Source organism: Equus przewalskii, chromosome 23, assembly GCF_037783145.1.
Source record: "Equus przewalskii isolate Varuska chromosome 23, EquPr2, whole genome shotgun sequence".
Lineage (NCBI taxonomy): Eukaryota > Metazoa > Chordata > Mammalia > Perissodactyla > Equidae > Equus > Equus przewalskii.
The window spans coordinates 15,814,041-15,832,714 of NC_091853.1; the positions used below are offsets into that span (position 1 = coordinate 15,814,041).

Genomic DNA, 18,674 nt, shown 5'->3' on the forward strand with positions numbered 1-18,674 from the left:
ATGGAAGGCATTCAGCTAATATTTATTCTATTCCTTTTCAAACCCAATGGATAATGAAGTAACCCACAGCCAACCAGAGGAAATTATCTGAGAAGGAGGAGAAGGGGTAGAAAACAAATCATGGATATTAGGTTGAATTTTCCACCTTATCGGAGGGACAAGTCAAGTCATTAAACATTCATTGAGTGCCTATTAAATTTCTGGAAGAATATTAGATCCAAAAGATGCATTAGAAATAAATGATCCCCGATCCCTGCTCCCCTGAAGCATAAAGTCAAGTTAAAGAGACAGAACTTAAACTCAGGATCTTTAATTGGTCGATTATAAAGAATCTGTCAGTGCACAGAAAACAGTACAGCCTAAAGGCCTTAAGTATTGGAAGAGTCTGGTAATTCAAGGGGATCCAGGAGATCAGATGATAAAGACTTATCCTCAGGTTGAGGTCTACACTACAGATTTAGGCCGCTTCCCGATGGAATCTGGAACCTCTTAGAGGAGGTATCACTGTGTGTTCACAGGGGGCAGAGTTCTGTTGACTGCGAGCTGATTCTCCTAATCAATCACGGTGGCAAGAAGAGCATGGCAACATGAGCAACGCTGGTGAGTCTCTGAGAGGGGTGCGTCTGAGGCTCTGAGCCTCTCAAATAAGGCAGACCACTCACCTTCCCAATCCATGGCAGATCTGAGTCATTCGGGGACAACACACTCAGCTTTTATGTTGTTCATGCCCTTTGATTTCCTTGTCACTTCTTTTTCTCCCCCACCCTCCACCTTATGCCACAGATCTTTCAGGAAATGACAGGGCCCCACTCATAAGACAACTAAGGGAACTAAGAGGAAGGAAGTAAAATGTAGATGGGGCCGTCACGTGCCATACCTCCTCCAGGGAGAAGACTAGCATGAAGTTTGGGATTATCCAATGATTTCTTTTGTTCCAAAGTCAATTTTATTATTGTGTTGAATTAGTGTTGAAAGCCTTCCCAGATTATTACGAAGTTTGAAGGCAGAACAGGTGAGAATGGAAAAACAAGAATGAAGAAATAGGATGGGAAGGGGAGGATGTGGGGAGCCTTGTTCCTATACCCCATAAAGACTGTGTTGTTAATGCCAAGCCCTGTCATAGTCAAGCACCCTGTCACCAGCAGTGTGTGTATCCATGGAAAACAACCGAGTGGGAAACTTCTGCCAAAGTCCACTTTCCTACAGTCGGATCATCTCAATAATCTTATTCAACAAATCCATGCCAGGCTCTGTGAATGACAAGCAAGGAAACAAACAAAAGCCCAAAAGATGGAAGATCTTCTCTCGAAAGAACAACCCATTCAACGTTTTTAGAACTTAAACACGGTGCAAACACTTTTAGTGCCTAGAGGAAGAAAGGTGAAAAGACATAGAGCTCAGTCTGGTGAGGAAGACAGAGCGATCAAGGGATGAAAACAGTGACTTGTTAATCGTAATGACGGAAGATATACACGACGTGCAGGGGCTAGTGATCCATTTTACCACTGTAGTAGATTCTACCATTCTTGGTTCACCAAGAAGATGATATGTAAATCAGTTTTTGATGGATGACTAGTAATTTGTGAAGCAGACTGGGATTGAGAGGACATTTCAGGTGATGGGAATATGGGAACACAGACATGGAGGTTGGGAGTGAGAGTGCATAGCATGTGCAGGAAAGAGCAATGTCTTGGCTGGCAAACAGGAGGCAGCCTGATGGAGAGTGGCAGGAGATAAGGCTGGGAGGGAACCCAAAAGCCAGATCGAGGGAAGCCTCAGATACTGAGTTTGGACTTTACCTGGTAGGACACTGAGGAGTCTTTGAAGGGTTTTAACAATAATGGCATCAGCAGATTATGGTGGCTGTGTGTTGAGAGTGTTTGGAATGGAAAGAGACTGGAGCTAGACCATTTTAAGAAATCGATGCAGTAGTCTAGGGAGAGATGATAGGGGCCTGAAAGAAAAGAGTGACTTTATGGATGGAGAGGAGAGGACAGATTCCACAGATATGTAGAAAAGGAAAAGACATAGCATGGTCCTCCACTGGGAGTAGCGAGAGAGAGACAGAGAAACAGAGAGCGAGAGGGGAATCAAAGATGATTTTCAAGTTTCTGCTTTAGACAATTGGCTAAGTGGCGTTCCCAGTAACTGACCTGGGAATACAGGGAAAGTAGCAGGTTGGGAAGCAAAAGAATCAGCTCAGCTTTGAAAATGTTGAGATGAAAATGCTGGTGGATGTCCACATAGAGATGTCCCAAAACTCAATGCACATTTAGAACTGGAGCCAAGGAAAGAAGTCTGGACTGAAAACATAGACTTTGGAATCATCCATGTGGAATGGATTAAATAAATCAGGGAATGCTCATAAAAAGAAGAGCAGAGGGCTGAGGAGGGAGACAGAAAGAAAACATAAAAATTTACAACACTAGATAGCAAAAACAAAGATATCTGTAGAAGAGAGGGCAAGAATGACGTCAGCTCTGTTACGATAGTGTTTGATTATCTGGGATTCTATTTCTATTTCTGTTACACGAAAACAATAACCACCAAGTATCATCAGAAAAAGTGATGGAGGGCGTTGTTTAGTTTTCTCCTATGATCATAACTGCACTCTAGCGATTGCGAGTGGCATGTACTATTCTCACCAGACCTTTAATTAGACTGAGAGAATGGACTCGTGTATGATATTTAGGTTGCTCATTTTACGTCTTTCATTGTAAGCTTTGGGTAGGATGGAAAAATGTTGGGCCATTGATAAAACAATTAGCTTATTATTAACTGGTTGAACATTGTCCTCTAAAGAGCATCGACAGTGAATTAGAGTAAACTTAGAGGGGCCACCTAGTCCACCTGTGGTCTCCATGTTTGGCTTTGTGACATTCAACATTTATCTCCTCAGATTAACTTGGGCAGCACAATGTTCAAGCCTGAGAGGGATAATAAGTACGTTGCATGACCAAATCAATAATTTTAAAACTGTTGGGCGCAAACCAATAGGGTGAAATTTGACTGGGGTAAATGTAAATTCCTGCCCTTGGTTTCTGAAAAGTGGCTGCATAAATAAAGGATGGTGGAGTTAAAAGTGTCCCATGAAAGCCCCCGAAGCTAACCCCATTTCCAGCCACACTAATATAACATAGGATATGGACAATAGTTGTCACATGCCCTTCCCTAGGAAGCATGTGGAGTGTTTGAGTTGTGGGTACCAGTCCACCAATGGGAAAGGACCAGAAGGAAAGGAGGCCGTGCAAAGATTGTTTGAAAAATTGCTTACTGACTAGTCAGAGGGGTTGGAGGTAAGCAGAAGGTTGTGATGTCTTCATAAAAATTGGGAGCATTGTCCCAGTTAAGAGGACTTAGGTGAATTCCATCAGCTTTCAGAGGGCAGAAATTTCTACAATTGGGAGGAAATAAAAGAAGACAGTCCACAGTAGGAAAAGTCTTTCTAACCATTTCATGGCAGCCCTGTTAGTTAGTGAGCTCCCCATAGCTAGGAGTGTTTAAGCGGAGAGATCCTGCAGAGGAGAGTCCTGGAGAAGGGGAGAAATTGAATTAAACAACCTTAAAGGCTGTCATCATTTGAGATTTGGCCATGTGAAACGATTCACTCAATTGCTTTTTTTTCTCATCCTGAATGCAATCCTGGTTCATGAGGGTTTTTTCCTCCCCATACAGAGATAATTGGTTCTACGAATCTTATAATTCTGCTAGAGGATGAAATCTTTGCTGATTTTTTCAACACATTTCTTTCTCTCCCGGTAAGTATTCTCAGACTTAAACCCAAATGTTTCATCAACAGCTGAATAATGAATGTAACTGAGCTGAGTACCATTTTTTTTCTTTCAACTTCTTACCAAATCAAAACTATCTCAAGTTGAGCAAATAAATATGAACCAGAACTATCTCTAAAATCTCTAGGAGCTTCCTATTATTGATATAATAAATCCCCAACCCCCAGCTTCTGGAAGGCCTTTGCCTATCTACGGTTATTTCCCATCACAGCCTCTGCCCTCACTGAGTACACCTGGCGTTCTCCCACCGTGGCGCCTCTCCTTGGCTGTGTTCTTAGTTTCCATAGTTTCACCAACCAAAGTCTCAACCATTTTTCAAATCTCTGCCTAAATCCTGCTCTCCTTAAGGAATTCCTAGGTCCTTCCAATCAAAACTTATTTCTCCCCGCCTTTGTGCTCCTGAGCATGTTGCAAATCTTTTGGTTTATTTGTGTGTGTCTCCCCCACTGGATTGTGAGATTGTGAATTCCTGCAGGACAAGGACCACTGATTATCCATTCTGCTCTACTCCCCTCACCAAGTGTTTAGCACATAACAATTGTTGAGTTGTTAACCAGAACCAAACCTATATATTTTCTCAATCTATGCAACTAAAACAAACCTCAAACATCAAAATATTCTTAAATCAAACCTACACTACTCCCACATCTGTTTTGGTTTAAATCTTTGGTTACATCTGACACGGGTGCCTTATTAATGGTGGCTCATCTCAGTGAACCTTTTTCCATGGAATGCCACCTGTTGAAAGGCGAAATTTCATACAACTGGGAAAACACTCTATATTACCCCACCCACACTTACATGGGGGTGGTCACTTTGTGCCAGCCACTGGGATTAATCTGGGGCCTTGGATATCAATGATATCATCCCTCTCCTCAAGGAATTCCCAGTCTAATGTGAGAGACTGACATTTAAGGTGAGTGCAAAGAGGGTTGTGGGTGACATGACAGAAGTGTCTTGGAGGCAGCGGTGTTCAAGCGCCTTGGAGGGAGAGGCCACTCCTATGCTCCTACCTGGAAGAGTTGGGAAATGCTTCAGTGAAGAGGTGACATAAGCCTTGAAAGAGGGGACACAAGTCTTGAAAAAAGACTAGGTATTTGACATTTGGTTGGGGAAGAAGATGGGGAGGCAAGGAGAAAATCCTGGGGGTTGAGTAGCAATAAAGCAAGGGCCTTACAGAGAGACAGAACAGAGTAAGTAAATGTACCAAGAAGTACAATCCTATGGCACTTTGGGGGAAACTCTAAGTAATCCAGAAAGGTTGAAGAAAAAGTTGTGAGAGGCAGACATAGCAAGAGATAAGGCTGCACAGCCAGGCTAAGCCAGGTTGCTGAGAGCAGGCAGGCCGTGCTTGGGAGTTTGGACGTCATTCTGAAGGTGACAGAGAACCGTTGAAGGGTTTTAGGTAAAGGAGTAACATGACCAGACTTTCATTTGAGGAAATGATTTCTGCAGAAGTCCGGCCATAGGTTGCGCTGTCAGGGGACCTGGTGGAGGCAGGAGACCAGTTAGGTGATTGTTTCAATAGTCTAGGTGGGAGGTGATGAGAGTCTAAAGGCAAAAGGATGAAGAGGATGGGAGAAACGGGAGAGCGTTTTTACAAAGCAAAACGCAGGACCTTGTCACTGAACATCTGGGATATGTGGTAACAAGAAGGGAGGAGTGCCTTGGGTGCCTGGGCGGATGGTGACTCCAGGGACGTGGTCAAAGGAAGGACGAGGAGGCCTCTGACAGAAGGTCTTTTGCGTGGTCCTCACTCATGCTATTGCCTCTGCCACTGCCTTAATGAAAGGTTTCAGAAGTAATTGTAAGGCATGTTAGTTAGTCTGTTCATCAACAGCCCACAATAATTTTCTAGAAATGGAGAGAGTGATGTGGAATCCCAGCCAAGCATTTAAGAAAGTCCTGGCCATTAAGAAAGGCCTACCAGTCCTAGGTAGCTGTGGTCTCTGTAGAGAGACAGTGGTAGTTCATGTTGAATACTGCTGTCAATTTACAAATTTCTACCATTTAATTTCCACGATCACCCTGTGAGGTTGACATCGTTCCCTTCTTACAGATGGATCTCAGAAGTTAAATGACTTGCCTGAGATCACGTGGCAAATCTGGGACAGTTCTGGGAGCTGACCCGGTCTCCCAGCTCCAGGCCTTGCGTGTTTTCCACATCAGCCTCGTGCCCTCTATGGGGCAAATGTCAGTGGTGAAACTGCTTCCACGCACTCCTCCCACATAATCTCATGACTTCACAGTCCCACTGCACATGCCATAAAGGTATTTCCACACCCCAGGCAGGGTGTGTCATGTCAAACATTGAGTGCAGAGCAGGGAGCGGTCACTAAGGACCGAGTGCCCTTTCTAGACTGGCATTTGTAAAGTGCAGGCAGCACCATCCCCTTCCTTTGATCCCTCACAGTCAAGGCCAAAGGGGAGAGAGAGAAGGAGGGAGCCACAGACTGACAAAAGTTTGGGGTTGCTAGTCTTGGGAGATGGTCAGACTGACGTGCTGTGCTGACAGCTCAGCCAGGAGTTGGGGTTTCAGCCCCTCTAGTTTGTCGCAAACACTTTGGGGACACTTTGAGACATTTGGTGCCTCTAGTGAGACTGCCAAGCTTAGAAACCTATAAACATAGAAACCCTTTCCCATCAGTCTCAAAGCTGGTTGCCTAGGTAACAGTCCCTTCTCCATGACAAAAGAGAACAGGAGCCGAGAATTATCTATCCATTTTGGACACTTTTACTGCCCCCATGAGGAATTTGTACCCCTAATGCTCACATCCTCAGTCCTCTCTACTTTCTCCAGTTCAAGAGTTTAGGCAAATCCAGAGCTGTTTCTCTTGATGAAAAGGCTTCAAGCCTTTGCTTGCTCTCTAAGTCCATGGAGAAATGAACAATGCAATACACAAAGTACATACCTTTGCATATCGTGGGCTCTGGCTTCAGTACACAGGCAAGATAACTCCCAGGTTGGGGCAGGGTGGAGCCAAAATATAAACAAATCTTGCAATTTAGTCTATTTTGGATGTTTTTGTGCAAGGCAAGTTGACTGAGTGGAATAAATTTAAGAATTAATGTCCCTTAAAATAGGAAAGCGGTGGAAGCTCTCTTCCCTTGTGGCTGCAGATGGCCCGTGACGTGTTCACGAAAAGAAGCTCTGCTCCTTTGGCTTTTTCCTAGCTTTCTTTTGCAGGTCTTTGGTCAGACACCATTTTATACTGTTGAAAATTCGCAGTGGAGTTTGTGGCCTGAAATACCTTATGACTTGGTGAGTAAGGTTCTTGAAGGGCAGAGCGTTTGGGGTGAGGGAAGGGGGGGCTAAATTTGAAGTGTGGATTGGAGAGGAAGAGGAGGCCCAAAAGGTGACTATGGAAGAAACTACAAAGCAGGTGAGTAGAGAAACAACATCAAGCGGGGAGACATTTCTCCTTTTTGCATTTTTTCCACTTGGGCAAGCAATTGCTGCTGAATTCTTTCCCTTATCTAGTCCATGGGTAGCAAATGGGATTCATCTCTCATATCTTCTGTGATCCTTGGGTAGTAGACGCTTGGAGCACTGTGTTAAGAACTCTGAGGCCACACCTGAGCAAGAAAGAGTCTGGAATTGATTGGCAATGGCTGCCACAGGTGTGGGATAGGAAGTGTCAGTGCCTGGGCCACACAGTGATTATTTGATTACAAGCTGTAGCGCAAGAGAAGTTGCCACTTTCTGGTTCCTAATGACTACCCCACCCTTCTCCTCCAGAGGCTTGTCTTTCTCTATCTTTTTTCCTTGTTGATTGTCTTTCTCTTCTTTTCCCCCTCCCTGTCCTCCTTTTCCACTATGTAGACCTTAGACTTACCAGTGGCTTCCACATGCCCTACCAGTGGTATGCGGGATCAGAAAGGTCACCGTAAGCCCTGCTAACAAGAGTTTGTTTTTCTCTGGTTCTGCAGAGCTGAGCAAGCCACTCCACTCTGATTCTTATATTTGGTTTTCCTAGGAGAACCCTGAAACTTAACATTTTTATTTTTTTCTTCCTTCTCTGTTGGCTCAGTCTCTCGGGGAATCCATCCCGTACTCTAAATGATGTTATGTCTGAGTCTGTGTGTGTTTTTGTACATGTTATACAGTTAATATGAGTTGGGAGCTTGTGAGAAATTATATGTGCTTACAAAGAAGTAAGTTGAATAGAGTTATGACTCAACACCACAGACCAAAATCTCTTCTGCTTACCTTCTATCAAGCAAGGCTAGATCTTTTCTTAGACAACTTCACCCAGGAATAAGGAAGATTTTTTGGTGGGAGACCAAGGCTTTTCTTTCCTACCAATCCATTTACTCCTCTGGCAGCCTTAGCCTGAGTCCCCCCTCCCCTTAGATACTGTTTTTAATCGACACATCTCTCCTCTGAGCCAGATACCGTAGGTGTGAGATTATTGCCCCTTGCTAAGCTGCATTTCTTAGCAGTTCAGTTCCATTTCTCTTTTCTGTTCCTATTTTGTTTGGACTCTAGATTGCAAAGTACAAAGGATTATTGACCTGGTTGGAAAAATATCGGTTACCTTTCTTCTGTAAAACCAACTTGTGTTTCCATTACATTCTCTGTCAGGAGCTCATCAGTTTTATTAACTCCCCAGAAGGAGGTAAGCATGGGGAGTGGGCTGTGTGGAGAAATATGGGAAGCCGGGCTACATAACGATCCTGTGCCTATCAGTCCTACAGTAAGGTACAAATACTGGTTGTCTTTGTCTCAGCCCATGTTGCGTCAGTAGGTGAAATCTTAGGCTGAAAAATTGGTACCCAGAGCAATAAGGAGGAGTCGGATACGCTGGGCTATTTGTCTCACTGCAGCCGGAAACGAGAGAGTTAATGGTGGTCACCCAACATGGCCAAATTACCTAAAATATATCCAGAAGCAAACATATCTCATCACCTTTCATTGCTACCACCTGTCTAAGCCACCATCATTTCTCACCTGGCTGCTGAAATCATCTCTTAATTAGTCTCCTTGTTTCTGCTTTTGTTTTCCTGCTTATAGCAGCCAAAGTGAGACTTTTAAAACTTAATTCAGATTATGTCATTCCTTTGCTCACCGCCGGTGCCCTCCCCACCACCATGAATGGTTCCTGTCTCAGTGTGAAACCCAACGCCCCTACAATGGCCTTCAACGTCCTAGAGATCTGGCTCCATTTCCTTTCTGCCGTCGTCTCCTCCTACCCATCCCTCCCCCCGACACCATTCCAGACACATTGGCATCCTTGCAGTTCTTCAAACGTGCTGGACTCATTCCTACTTCAGGGCTTTGCACTGGCTGTTCACTCGGCCTGGAATGCTCTTCCTTCAGATATCCACATGGCTCCTTCTCTCACTTCCTCAAATCTCCGTGCAAATCTCACCTCCTCAATGAAGGCTACCTTGATGACCATAATGCCCACTCATCCAGCCCACCCCCAGCACTCCCAACACCCTTTATCTTGCTCAACTTTTTTCATTTTTTCCTGCAGTGCTTATAGACTTTAACCTTCCTAGATAATGTACTTATTGTGCTCATTGCTGATTTTCTATGTCCTTCACTAGAATATAAGCTCCTTGAGGGCAGGGATTTTTCTTCTGTTTGCTGATGTATCGCAAACACCTAAACCAGTACTTGGCACTTAGTAGGCATGTAATAATTATTTGCTGAAAGGATGATTGAATAAAATTTCCATTTAGAGTTTAATTGGTAACTTGACTCTTTGTTCAACTGGCCAAAGGAAACTATTTTCCACCCCAGGGAAAGTTAAGATTCAGGAGTAAAATGTTGTAAGAAATCACCCACTATACTCATCTCCCTCCTTCAATATACGTACTGGGAAAATTGGACTGGCAAAATCACTGTCAGTTGGGGACCGTATAAGGTGAGGGGCCTTGGTTGAGGGGTGTTTTTGATCTGTGCACTGTAGGTGTGCTTGTGGGTCCCTTGCATGTCACTAGAGGTTCTGGTGCCTTGCTTCAAAAGCACCACATAATCAGGACCCAACTCATTTCACTGGCCACCATTTTTCTTCACTCATACTGAGCGCGTGGGGTCTGGTTCTGTGCAAGGCTGAGAGAGGGGCTGGGGAAGAGCTCATTCTCTCTCTCTCACCATGAACTTTTCCTGGCAGCCAAGATGATGAGATGGCAAAAGGCAGACCAATGGCTACTCCAGAAATGCATTGGCGGGGTCAGAGGGATGTGGCGCTTCTACACCTACCTCAAGGGCAGTGCCGGTGGGTTCTTACAGTTGTTTCTGGGGCGTTTGCAAGTTCTTAACAGCTTGAGAGTTATATGTGTCTACGGTGACTGTAAAAAATGTTTTATAATGTATAGGGTAAAAGTCTTTGAAAACTGGGGTCCATAGTGCAGGTTAGGGAAAAAGCAATCAGAGTTCCTTTCATTCATTCATTCATTCATTTAAAAATGTTTATGGAGCACCACTGTACGGCAGCCACTGTGCTAGTAGGTGGGGATACGAAGATGAACAAGAGCCATAAGTCCCCGCTTCTTAAGGCTGCCATGACAATGGGGAGACAGACAAGCAACAAGTAAACAAATAAATCCCTGTGGCAGAAGTGTTGGCAAGCACCGCTTCCTGTTCTATCGGGTCCAGTAGTTGATAGTGCTGAGAGGCTGGCAGCCAGCACTGGCTGACACACCAATTCAGCAATGTTAAGTTTCACCTGGGGACAAACCCTAGTTTAAGGGTGAAATCCTGCATCTCCAGGGAGCAGGTGGGGAAGAACTAGACAGACTATCCTTCGGTTTGTCACCCAGACTTCAGCTCTGGCGAAGTTATAAAACAAGGAATGTCGTCTTTGGCACCTTTTGGCTCCACGTCCTTCTGTAGGCTCTTCTAGATCCATGATCTAGGAAATGTTCTTTTTCCTCTGATCTTTATTTTTTGGATAAAACTCAAATGTCTCACGACCTATCCTCAGAGTCTTGCAGTTTTACCTAAAGCGACAGTTTTTCTAACAACAAAAAAGTCACAAAAGATCCCTATCCATTAAGTCTCTTCTCCCCGTGCCTCCCATCCACCCCCACATTAGGAGACGATGCCTTAACCAAGAGGGGTGACTAATGGTGATGTTTGAGGCAGTAAAGAAGGCTGGTGGGGGGGAGGTATGAGCTGCTACACCCAGATGCAACCACTGAAGGGGCGAGATTGGGGTGCAGCTCTGTGCCTACCCTATCTGATCTGTAGGTGAAGAGCTGGTGGATTTCTGGATCCTTGCTGAGAAGATCCTGAGCATAGATGAGATGGACCTGGAAGTGAGAGACCACTACTTGTCCCTCCTCCATGTGCTGAAGGCCACCCATCTGCAGGAGGGCTCAAGGGTGCTGACTCTCTGCAACATGAACATCAGTAAGAATCATAAAGCATGTCTGAAGTGAAATCCCTGGGAGATGTAACGAAAAAAATCAAGCCAGTGTCTGATGATCCTCAGACTGCCACCCTCTCCATCTTCTCTGTATCAGGGATGCCAGAGGGAACCCTAACCCTTTACAGGGAAGGGATGAGAGAGACCAGTTGTCTTTAGGCTGGTATTCTCCTCTTCCTTACTTGCGGATTAAGGTTGGCTGGAAGGAGTAAAGAGGAATTGGGACAGGGTAATTGAACACCTCTTGCATCTTCTGAGACTTCATTGCTTGTCATTTTTTAAATTGGAATTCTCTAGAACAAATGACAGCCTGCAGGCCAAATGCAATACAGGTCGCCTATGAGCTAAGAATGTTGTTATGTTTTTAAAGAGTTAAAGAAGAAGAAGGAGCCAGCTCAGTGGTATAGTGGTTAAGTTTGCATGCTCCACTTTGGTGGCCCAGGGTTTATAGGTTTGGATCCCAGGTCCGGACCTAGCACCACTTGTTAAGCCACGCTGTGGTGGTGTCCCACATAAAATAGAGGAAGATTGGCACAGATGTTAGCTCAGTGACAGTCTTCCTCAAGGAAAAAAGGAGGAAGATTGGCCACAGATGTTACCTCAGAGTCAATCTTCCTCACAAAAAAAAAAAAGAGGACTGTGTAACAGAGACTGTGTATGACTCACAAAGCCTAAAATATTTACTTTCTGACACTTTACAGAAAAAACTTGTCAATACCTCCTCTAGAACATCAGATGCATCCAAATTTATTTGTTTATTTATTTGTTTGTTTGTTTATAAGTGAGGAGGCATTCCTAACCCAAATAAAATGTGGTTCCAAAAATTTGCTGTTTGGGATTAATCACATTCCTCTCTATTCATATAGATAATTGAGAATTTACAACATTAAAGTCAGGGCTGGTAAAGATTCCTTCAAATTATTTAGTCCAAATGCCTTCCTCCAGTTAGATCTGGCCCTAAGAAATTCCATTCAGAGGTACATGTCTCCTGTACTTAAGCATGTTTTCTTGTGCCTTTTGCTTTTCTTTACAATAACATTCAACAGTCTAGAAAATAACTCAAAGAATCCCATAAAAATGTTTATTTCTATTGGGAAGAAGGAAGGTAATCAGAGAAAGGGGCCACTGTGCACTGAGCAAACTCTAAAAATGTGGGCTCCCTGTTCGACCTGTCCACACCCCAGGATTGTATGAGAAACAAATGAAATGCTTTACACAACATTTGGAAAAATTCAGATCTCTCCAACATCAGCATCAGCACCATTACCACATCATTTTTATCCTTCATCTCTCTGTATTCTTTCCAGAGTCCCTCCTGAACCTCTCCATCTGGCATCCCAACCAGTCAACCACCAGAAGGGAGATCCTGAGCCACATGCAGAAAGTGGCTCTGTTTAAACTCCAGAGCTATTGGCTCCCCAACTTTTACACCCACGCCAAGACGATCATGGCCAAGGAAGAATCATGCCAAGGTCTGATGCAGGAATATGAGACTCGCCAGTGCAGTATTTGCTATACCCACGGAGGAGGGCTCCCTCTGAACATGAGCATCAAGAAGCACCATCAGCCCCAGAAGCGGTACTCAAGCAGGAAAACCAAGAGGAAGATGTGGCAGTTGATAGACCATGGCTGTTGGTCTCTGGAAATGGATACCAAGCCCGACACTAACACTATGTTCCCCCAAGAGATGTGTCCCCAGGAGAAGGTGGTTATACAAATGCCTTCCCTGGAAGTGACCTCTTCAAAGGAGAGAATAATCAGTTCCCTGGAAAAGGATATTTTCTGTGCCAGGAAGTCCAACGCGAAGAATAAAGCCAAGAGCCAACTCCACATGGAGGGCCTCTTTGAAACGAAGTTCTCTGCCCACCTGAGGACTGTCACCCCCATCATCAGTCACTCTCCCCAGATGATAATCAAGAAGGCCATCAAGCAAAGCCTCCCCTTGGGGTATACCCACTGGGCCTTGCGAGCTGATGCCTGTGCAGGGAGTCCCTTCCGGGACCACCTGAAGAAGTTGAATTTGAAAGTGGAGACCCAACTCCTGGACCTCTGGCAGGACCTGCACCATTTCCTCAATGTCCTGATGAGTAACAGGAAGACTGGGAATGCTGTCTTTCGGCACACGCTGGGCAACCGAATCTGTGAGCTCCACCTGAATAAGCAGATTAGCCCATGCCTACCACTCAAATCCAAAATCATTGATGGCCTGAAGGAGCTCCTCCCTTCTGGAGATGTGAGCCCCTGGATTCCCATAGCCCAGAAGGAGATCTGCAAGGTAGGTCTCACCTCATAGAAATGGGTTAGTATCTGTAAGATTAGGTCAAGACTGACCAAAAATCTTATCTGGTCATCTATACTGGCTAAGTTAATGACATGATTATCCACATAACCTTTCACATACTGAAGAGTTGGTTGATCTCTTAGGAGAAACCATACAAATTCCCAAGAACCAGCCAATACTCCAAAGCAAAATGGAGCTGAGGCAGTGGTCAATATCCATCTTTTATTTCTTCTTCAATTCCCCCTTATATGGAGTCTCCCAAAACCATGAACCTTGGAGTATTCCATTGAGGGAAGTTTTAAGAACTCCGTTCAAAACACTGTGTATTGAAATGCAAGGTCTCTCCTTCCTAGACTGGACAGAAAGGAAATGGGGAATTGGGAGGGGCTTACTCTTACCCTAAAATATTAGATAGAAGCATGGGCCTATCCTGAAAACTCACAGGAAGTAAGGCCCATAGCTTGACTATTGTATCATCGAGATCTTGGCAGAAAACAAATGGCAGAGTTAAGTTGGGTAACAGATGAGATCCCAGTAAAAGGGACTACTTACAAAGGAATGGGCATAAGGGTAGGGAAACCATAGAGGATAGTGCAACACCCCAGAGCAAGTAAGGGGGAATCACTTTTATGACTCTTAGGCCTAAAGAGTTGAGGAAAGGGAGCAGTTATCAGAACCAGGAGAGAAACAGCTGTATGAAGTGAAACATTGGCAGGAGCTGTAATGGTCAGTAGAGAGGTATAACCAGTCCACAGTGATCTGGCCAAGAGGGATCGGGGAATAGATACACCAAGCTCACTCACCTCCTGTTTTCCCATCTCCTGCCTGGACTCCTGACTGGAGAAACCCAACCAGAGCTCAAGGGAGCTGGTTGATATGGTCCGTACAGCTTAAATTCCCAAGGTACAGACAGGGTAAAGAAGGGTAGAGAGTAGATCTGGAAGAGTAAGTGGATATAAACAGCAAAATTATTTAGTGCGTTATAATGTATCTACCTTATAAAGTATATTCATGCATATTACCTCCTTCAGGCTTCTTAGCACCTCCTAGAAGCAGACAGGGTGCTATTGTTACCACTGTTGTATAATTGTGGCAAATGGACTCAGAGAGGGTAAGTGGATTAACCCAAAGGCACACAGCAGGCTGGTGGAGGAACCAGGGTCAGAACCCAGGAGTTTTTGGTTCTAAGTCCAACACAATTTCCAATACACCATAATTTTCCAGGCTTGCACATCTGGGTAGTGTAGGACCAGATCAGTCTGGTAGATCCACAGGCAGAGCTCTCCTTTGCACAATTCTTGAGTAGTGGAAGCCCAGAGGCCCCCTTGCCCTTTGTGGAGGCATTTGGGGCTAGAGGCTTAGGCTAGGGCTGTGCTTCATGGATCAGCAGATATCCACAGAGCAAAGCCCCCTGCCTGGGCCTTGGTCTTCAGTTTCTCAGATTAAAAATATTGATATCCTCCATGACTCACTTCTTTGTCTCACACTCATGTCTAATCTATTGGTGAATCCTGTTGGTTCTACCTTAAAAATATATCCAGAATCCAAAAGTTCCATGCACCCCTATGTTCATCGCAGCATTGTTCACGATAGCCAAGTCATGGAACCAACCTAAGTGCCCAGCAACTGATGATTGGATAAAGAAGATGTGGTATATATATATACAATGGAATACTACTCAGCCATAAAAAAGGACAAAGTCGTCCCATTCACAACAACATGGATAGACCTTGAGGGTATTGTGTTGAGTGAAATAAGCCAGACAGAGAAAGACGAACTCTGTATGACTCCACCCATAGGTGGTAGTTAACATATGGACAAAGAGAACTGATCGGTGGTTGCCAGGGGAAAGAGGGGTGGGGGGAGGGCACTAGGGGTGAAGTGGTGCACCTACAACATGACTAATAATAATTTCACAAGGATGTTAATTTTCATGACCTTAATTAAAAAAAATTTCAGGAAAAAAAAATATATATATATATCCAGAATTGGCATTTCTCCCCTCCTCTGTCACAGTCATTCTCATCCAGTCTTGCCTGGGTTACTACAATGGCCTGCTGACTGATGCCTCTGCATCTACCCTAGGCCCTCAGTAGGCTCATTTCCACACTTGCCACAGTGATTCCACCAAAACATAAGTTGTGTAATTGAACTGAAAATAAGCAAAAGGAAGTCAGTGAGGACTTTAAAAACAGATGGCTTTCTGTCTCCAGTAAAATCCAAAGCCCTTGCTAAAACTAACAAGGCAGACATGATCTGTCCTCCACCTCCCCTCTCTGGCTCCATCTTCCTCCGCCCCTGTGCTCATCACTCTGGCCATGCCAGGTATACTGCCAGCTCATCCGTGCTGCTCCTGCTGTGTGTAACATGCAGGTCCTGCATGGCTGAGTCCCCACTCCCTCAGGTCTTTACTCAAGTCATCTCAGTGAGGCCTTCTTTGCCCATTCCTATCAAATTTCAACTCTATCCCCATTTTACTTTTCTCCTTAGCTCCTATCATTATCTAGATCCATCCATCTATCTTTCCATATATAAGTACATACCTATACTATGTGTGTGGGGGGGGTATACAAAATACAGGTATAATCCTTACAGTCTACATGTATACATACGTATATACAACATACATCTATTATATACACATACAATATACTTGTATTATATTTTAAATAGATACCTAATATGTATATATGTTATATATTTTAAACTTATTTTGTTTATTTTCTTTCTCCCTATGAGGGCAGAGATGTTCATCTGTTTTGTCACTACTGTCTCCTCAGCATCTAGAACACTACCTGACAGTGTAGTGTTCAGTGTTCAATAGGGCTGATAGACATCCATACTCAAGAGACACTTGTTGAACCAATCAATCCCAGTTGGAAATGACCACTCTTTTGACCTTGCCCAGGACTATCGTTTCTAGTTTGAGACAAGTGACTCTGTAGGAACTCTGATTTTCATCCATCTGCTCAACCATCCTCCAGTTATCCAACTAACTTCTGTTGAATGCTGAAAGCATGCCGGCCAATTTCTCTATTTCCTGACTTCTCACTCACTGACGTGGAAACATGGAGTAGAGGAAACAGTTACTTTAAGTCCTGGCTCTGTCACCATTTGGCTATGTGGTTTTAGACAAACTCAAAGTCTAAATTTTTAAATTTCCCCAGGTCTCTTTGTCCTCATACAGAAAATGAGAATTGGGACAAAATCTTATTGTATAATTATATTTGTGAATTTAATAAGTTTATAGATATATTGAGGATACTATACTATAAAGGGCAAACAGGTAGAGAGAAAAGGGTGTGAACCTGGAAGACAGAGCATCGGCCTAAAAATCTGATCTTGGTTCTAACCAACGAGGGAAGGACTGAGAGAAAGTGGTAGCAGTAAAGAGACCCACAGACACTGGCAAGAGACCAACTAGAATGACAAGAAATTAAACTAAAATTCTTTAATTGAATAAAGAGAAGATCTAATAGAAAGTAGACTCAAGGTTACCAGGGGCTCAGGGAAGTAAAATGGGAGTTATTGGTACAGAGTTTCCATTCGAGGTGATGAAAAGATTTTGGAATAAACAGTAGTGATAGTTGTGTACCATTATGCGTATGATTAATGTCGCTGAACTACATACTTAAACATGGTTGAAATGGTAAATTTCCTGTTATATGTATTTTACCACATTAAAAAGTTTTTTTTTTTTTTAAGAGAGAAAAACTTTTAGAGAGAAAGACACAAAGGATATTGAGTTTTAGTGAAGAGAGTAGACAGCAGGGAATTTGAATTCCAGTTTCCCCACTTTCAAATCATTTGATCTTAGGTAGAAGGTTGCTGGGTCCTTCTAACCCTTATCTCCACATTGGTACAATGGGGATCATAATAGCTCCTTCAGAAAAAGACACAGTGTGTATGATATCTGGCAAGTAATAAGTACACAAATGCCATCCTCTTCCAACCCTTTATCAGACACATGGAATCTTAGAATAGGACAAGGACTTTGAGGTTCCCTCAGCCTCTTCTCTTGTTGTACAGACGATCAGCCAAGGTCTAAGCTCTCACTACTGTGAGCGCAGAGCCTATGTCGGATTTCTGCTCAGTCTATTGCCGGGTCAGCAAACTACAGTCCAGGAGCCAAATCTGGCTTACCACCTGTATTTGCATGGCCAGAAAACTAAGAATGGTTTTACGTTTTTTTTTATTAGGATTATGATATTCAACAACCTTGTGAAATTTCAGTCGTACATTATTGTTAGTCATGTTGTAGGTACACCACTTCACACTTTGTGCCGTCCCCCTACCCCCCTTTCCCCTGGTAACCACCCATCAGTTCTCTTTGTCTATATGTTAACTTCCACCTATGAGTGGAGTCATACAGAGTTCGTCTTTCTCTGTCTGGCTTATTTCACTCAACATAATACCCTCAAGGTCCGTCCACATTGTTATGAATGGGGCGACTTTGTCCTTTTTTATAGCTGAGTAGTATTCCATTGTACATATATACCATATCTTCTTTATCCAATCATCAGTTGCTGGGCACTTAGGTTGGTTCCATGTCTTGGCTATTGTGAATAATGCTGCGATGAACATAGGGGTGCATGGGACTTTTGGAACTGCTGATTTCAGGTTCTTAGGATAGATACCCAATAGTGGGATGGCTGGGTTGTAAGGTATTTCTATTTTTAACTTTTTGAGAAATCTCCATACTGTTCTCCATAGTGGCTGCACCAGTTTGCATTCCTACCAACAGTGTACGAGGGTTCCTTTTTCTCCACAGCCTCTCCAACATTTGTCACTCTTGGTTTTGGATATTTTTGCCATTCTAACAGGTGTAAGGCGATATCTTAGTGTAGTTTTGATTTGCATTTCCCTGATGATTAGTGATGATGAGCATCTTTTCATGCGTCTATTGGCCATCTGTATATCTTCTTTGGAGAAATGTCTGTGGTTTTACATTTTTTTAATGGTAAGAAAAATATCAGAAGAAGAATGTATCATGACACATCGATATTATATGAAATTCAAATTTCAGTGTCCATAAATAAAGTTTTATTGCAACATAGCTATGCCCATTTGTTTATGTGTTGTCATGTGCTAAGTGCACAGTTGAATAGTTCCAACAGAGACCATAAGGCCCACACAACCTCAAATATTTATTATCTGACCCTTTACCCAATACTCTGAGGAGCGGCCAGGAGGGTTTACTGAGTGACGAACAAACTCATTTCT

General features: G+C 43.6%; 1 protein-coding gene across 3 annotated transcripts in view; it reads left to right on the forward strand.

The window, feature by feature from the left end:
* The first annotated feature begins 337 nt into the window (after nucleotides 1–337).
* The window catches only part of RGSL1 (regulator of G protein signaling like 1), a 66,797-nt gene continuing 48,460 nt past the window's right edge, over nucleotides 338–18,674 (forward strand). Inside the window, exons 1-7 of one of the 3 annotated variants that reach the window (XM_070590887.1) lie at nucleotides 338–600; nucleotides 3,676–3,758; nucleotides 6,979–7,053; nucleotides 8,281–8,410; nucleotides 9,914–10,018; nucleotides 10,993–11,154; nucleotides 12,478–13,445. In XM_070590887.1, coding sequence (XP_070446988.1) covers nucleotides 588–600; nucleotides 3,676–3,758; nucleotides 6,979–7,053; nucleotides 8,281–8,410; nucleotides 9,914–10,018; nucleotides 10,993–11,154; nucleotides 12,478–13,445 — 1,536 coding nt within the window. In that variant the 5' untranslated portion in view covers nucleotides 338–587. Of the gene's footprint in view, nucleotides 601–3,675; nucleotides 3,759–6,875; nucleotides 7,054–8,280; nucleotides 8,411–9,913; nucleotides 10,019–10,992; nucleotides 11,155–12,477; nucleotides 13,446–18,674 lie in introns of all 3 variants that reach the window. The other 2 variants (XM_070590886.1, XM_070590888.1) reach the window with 2 other exon arrangements.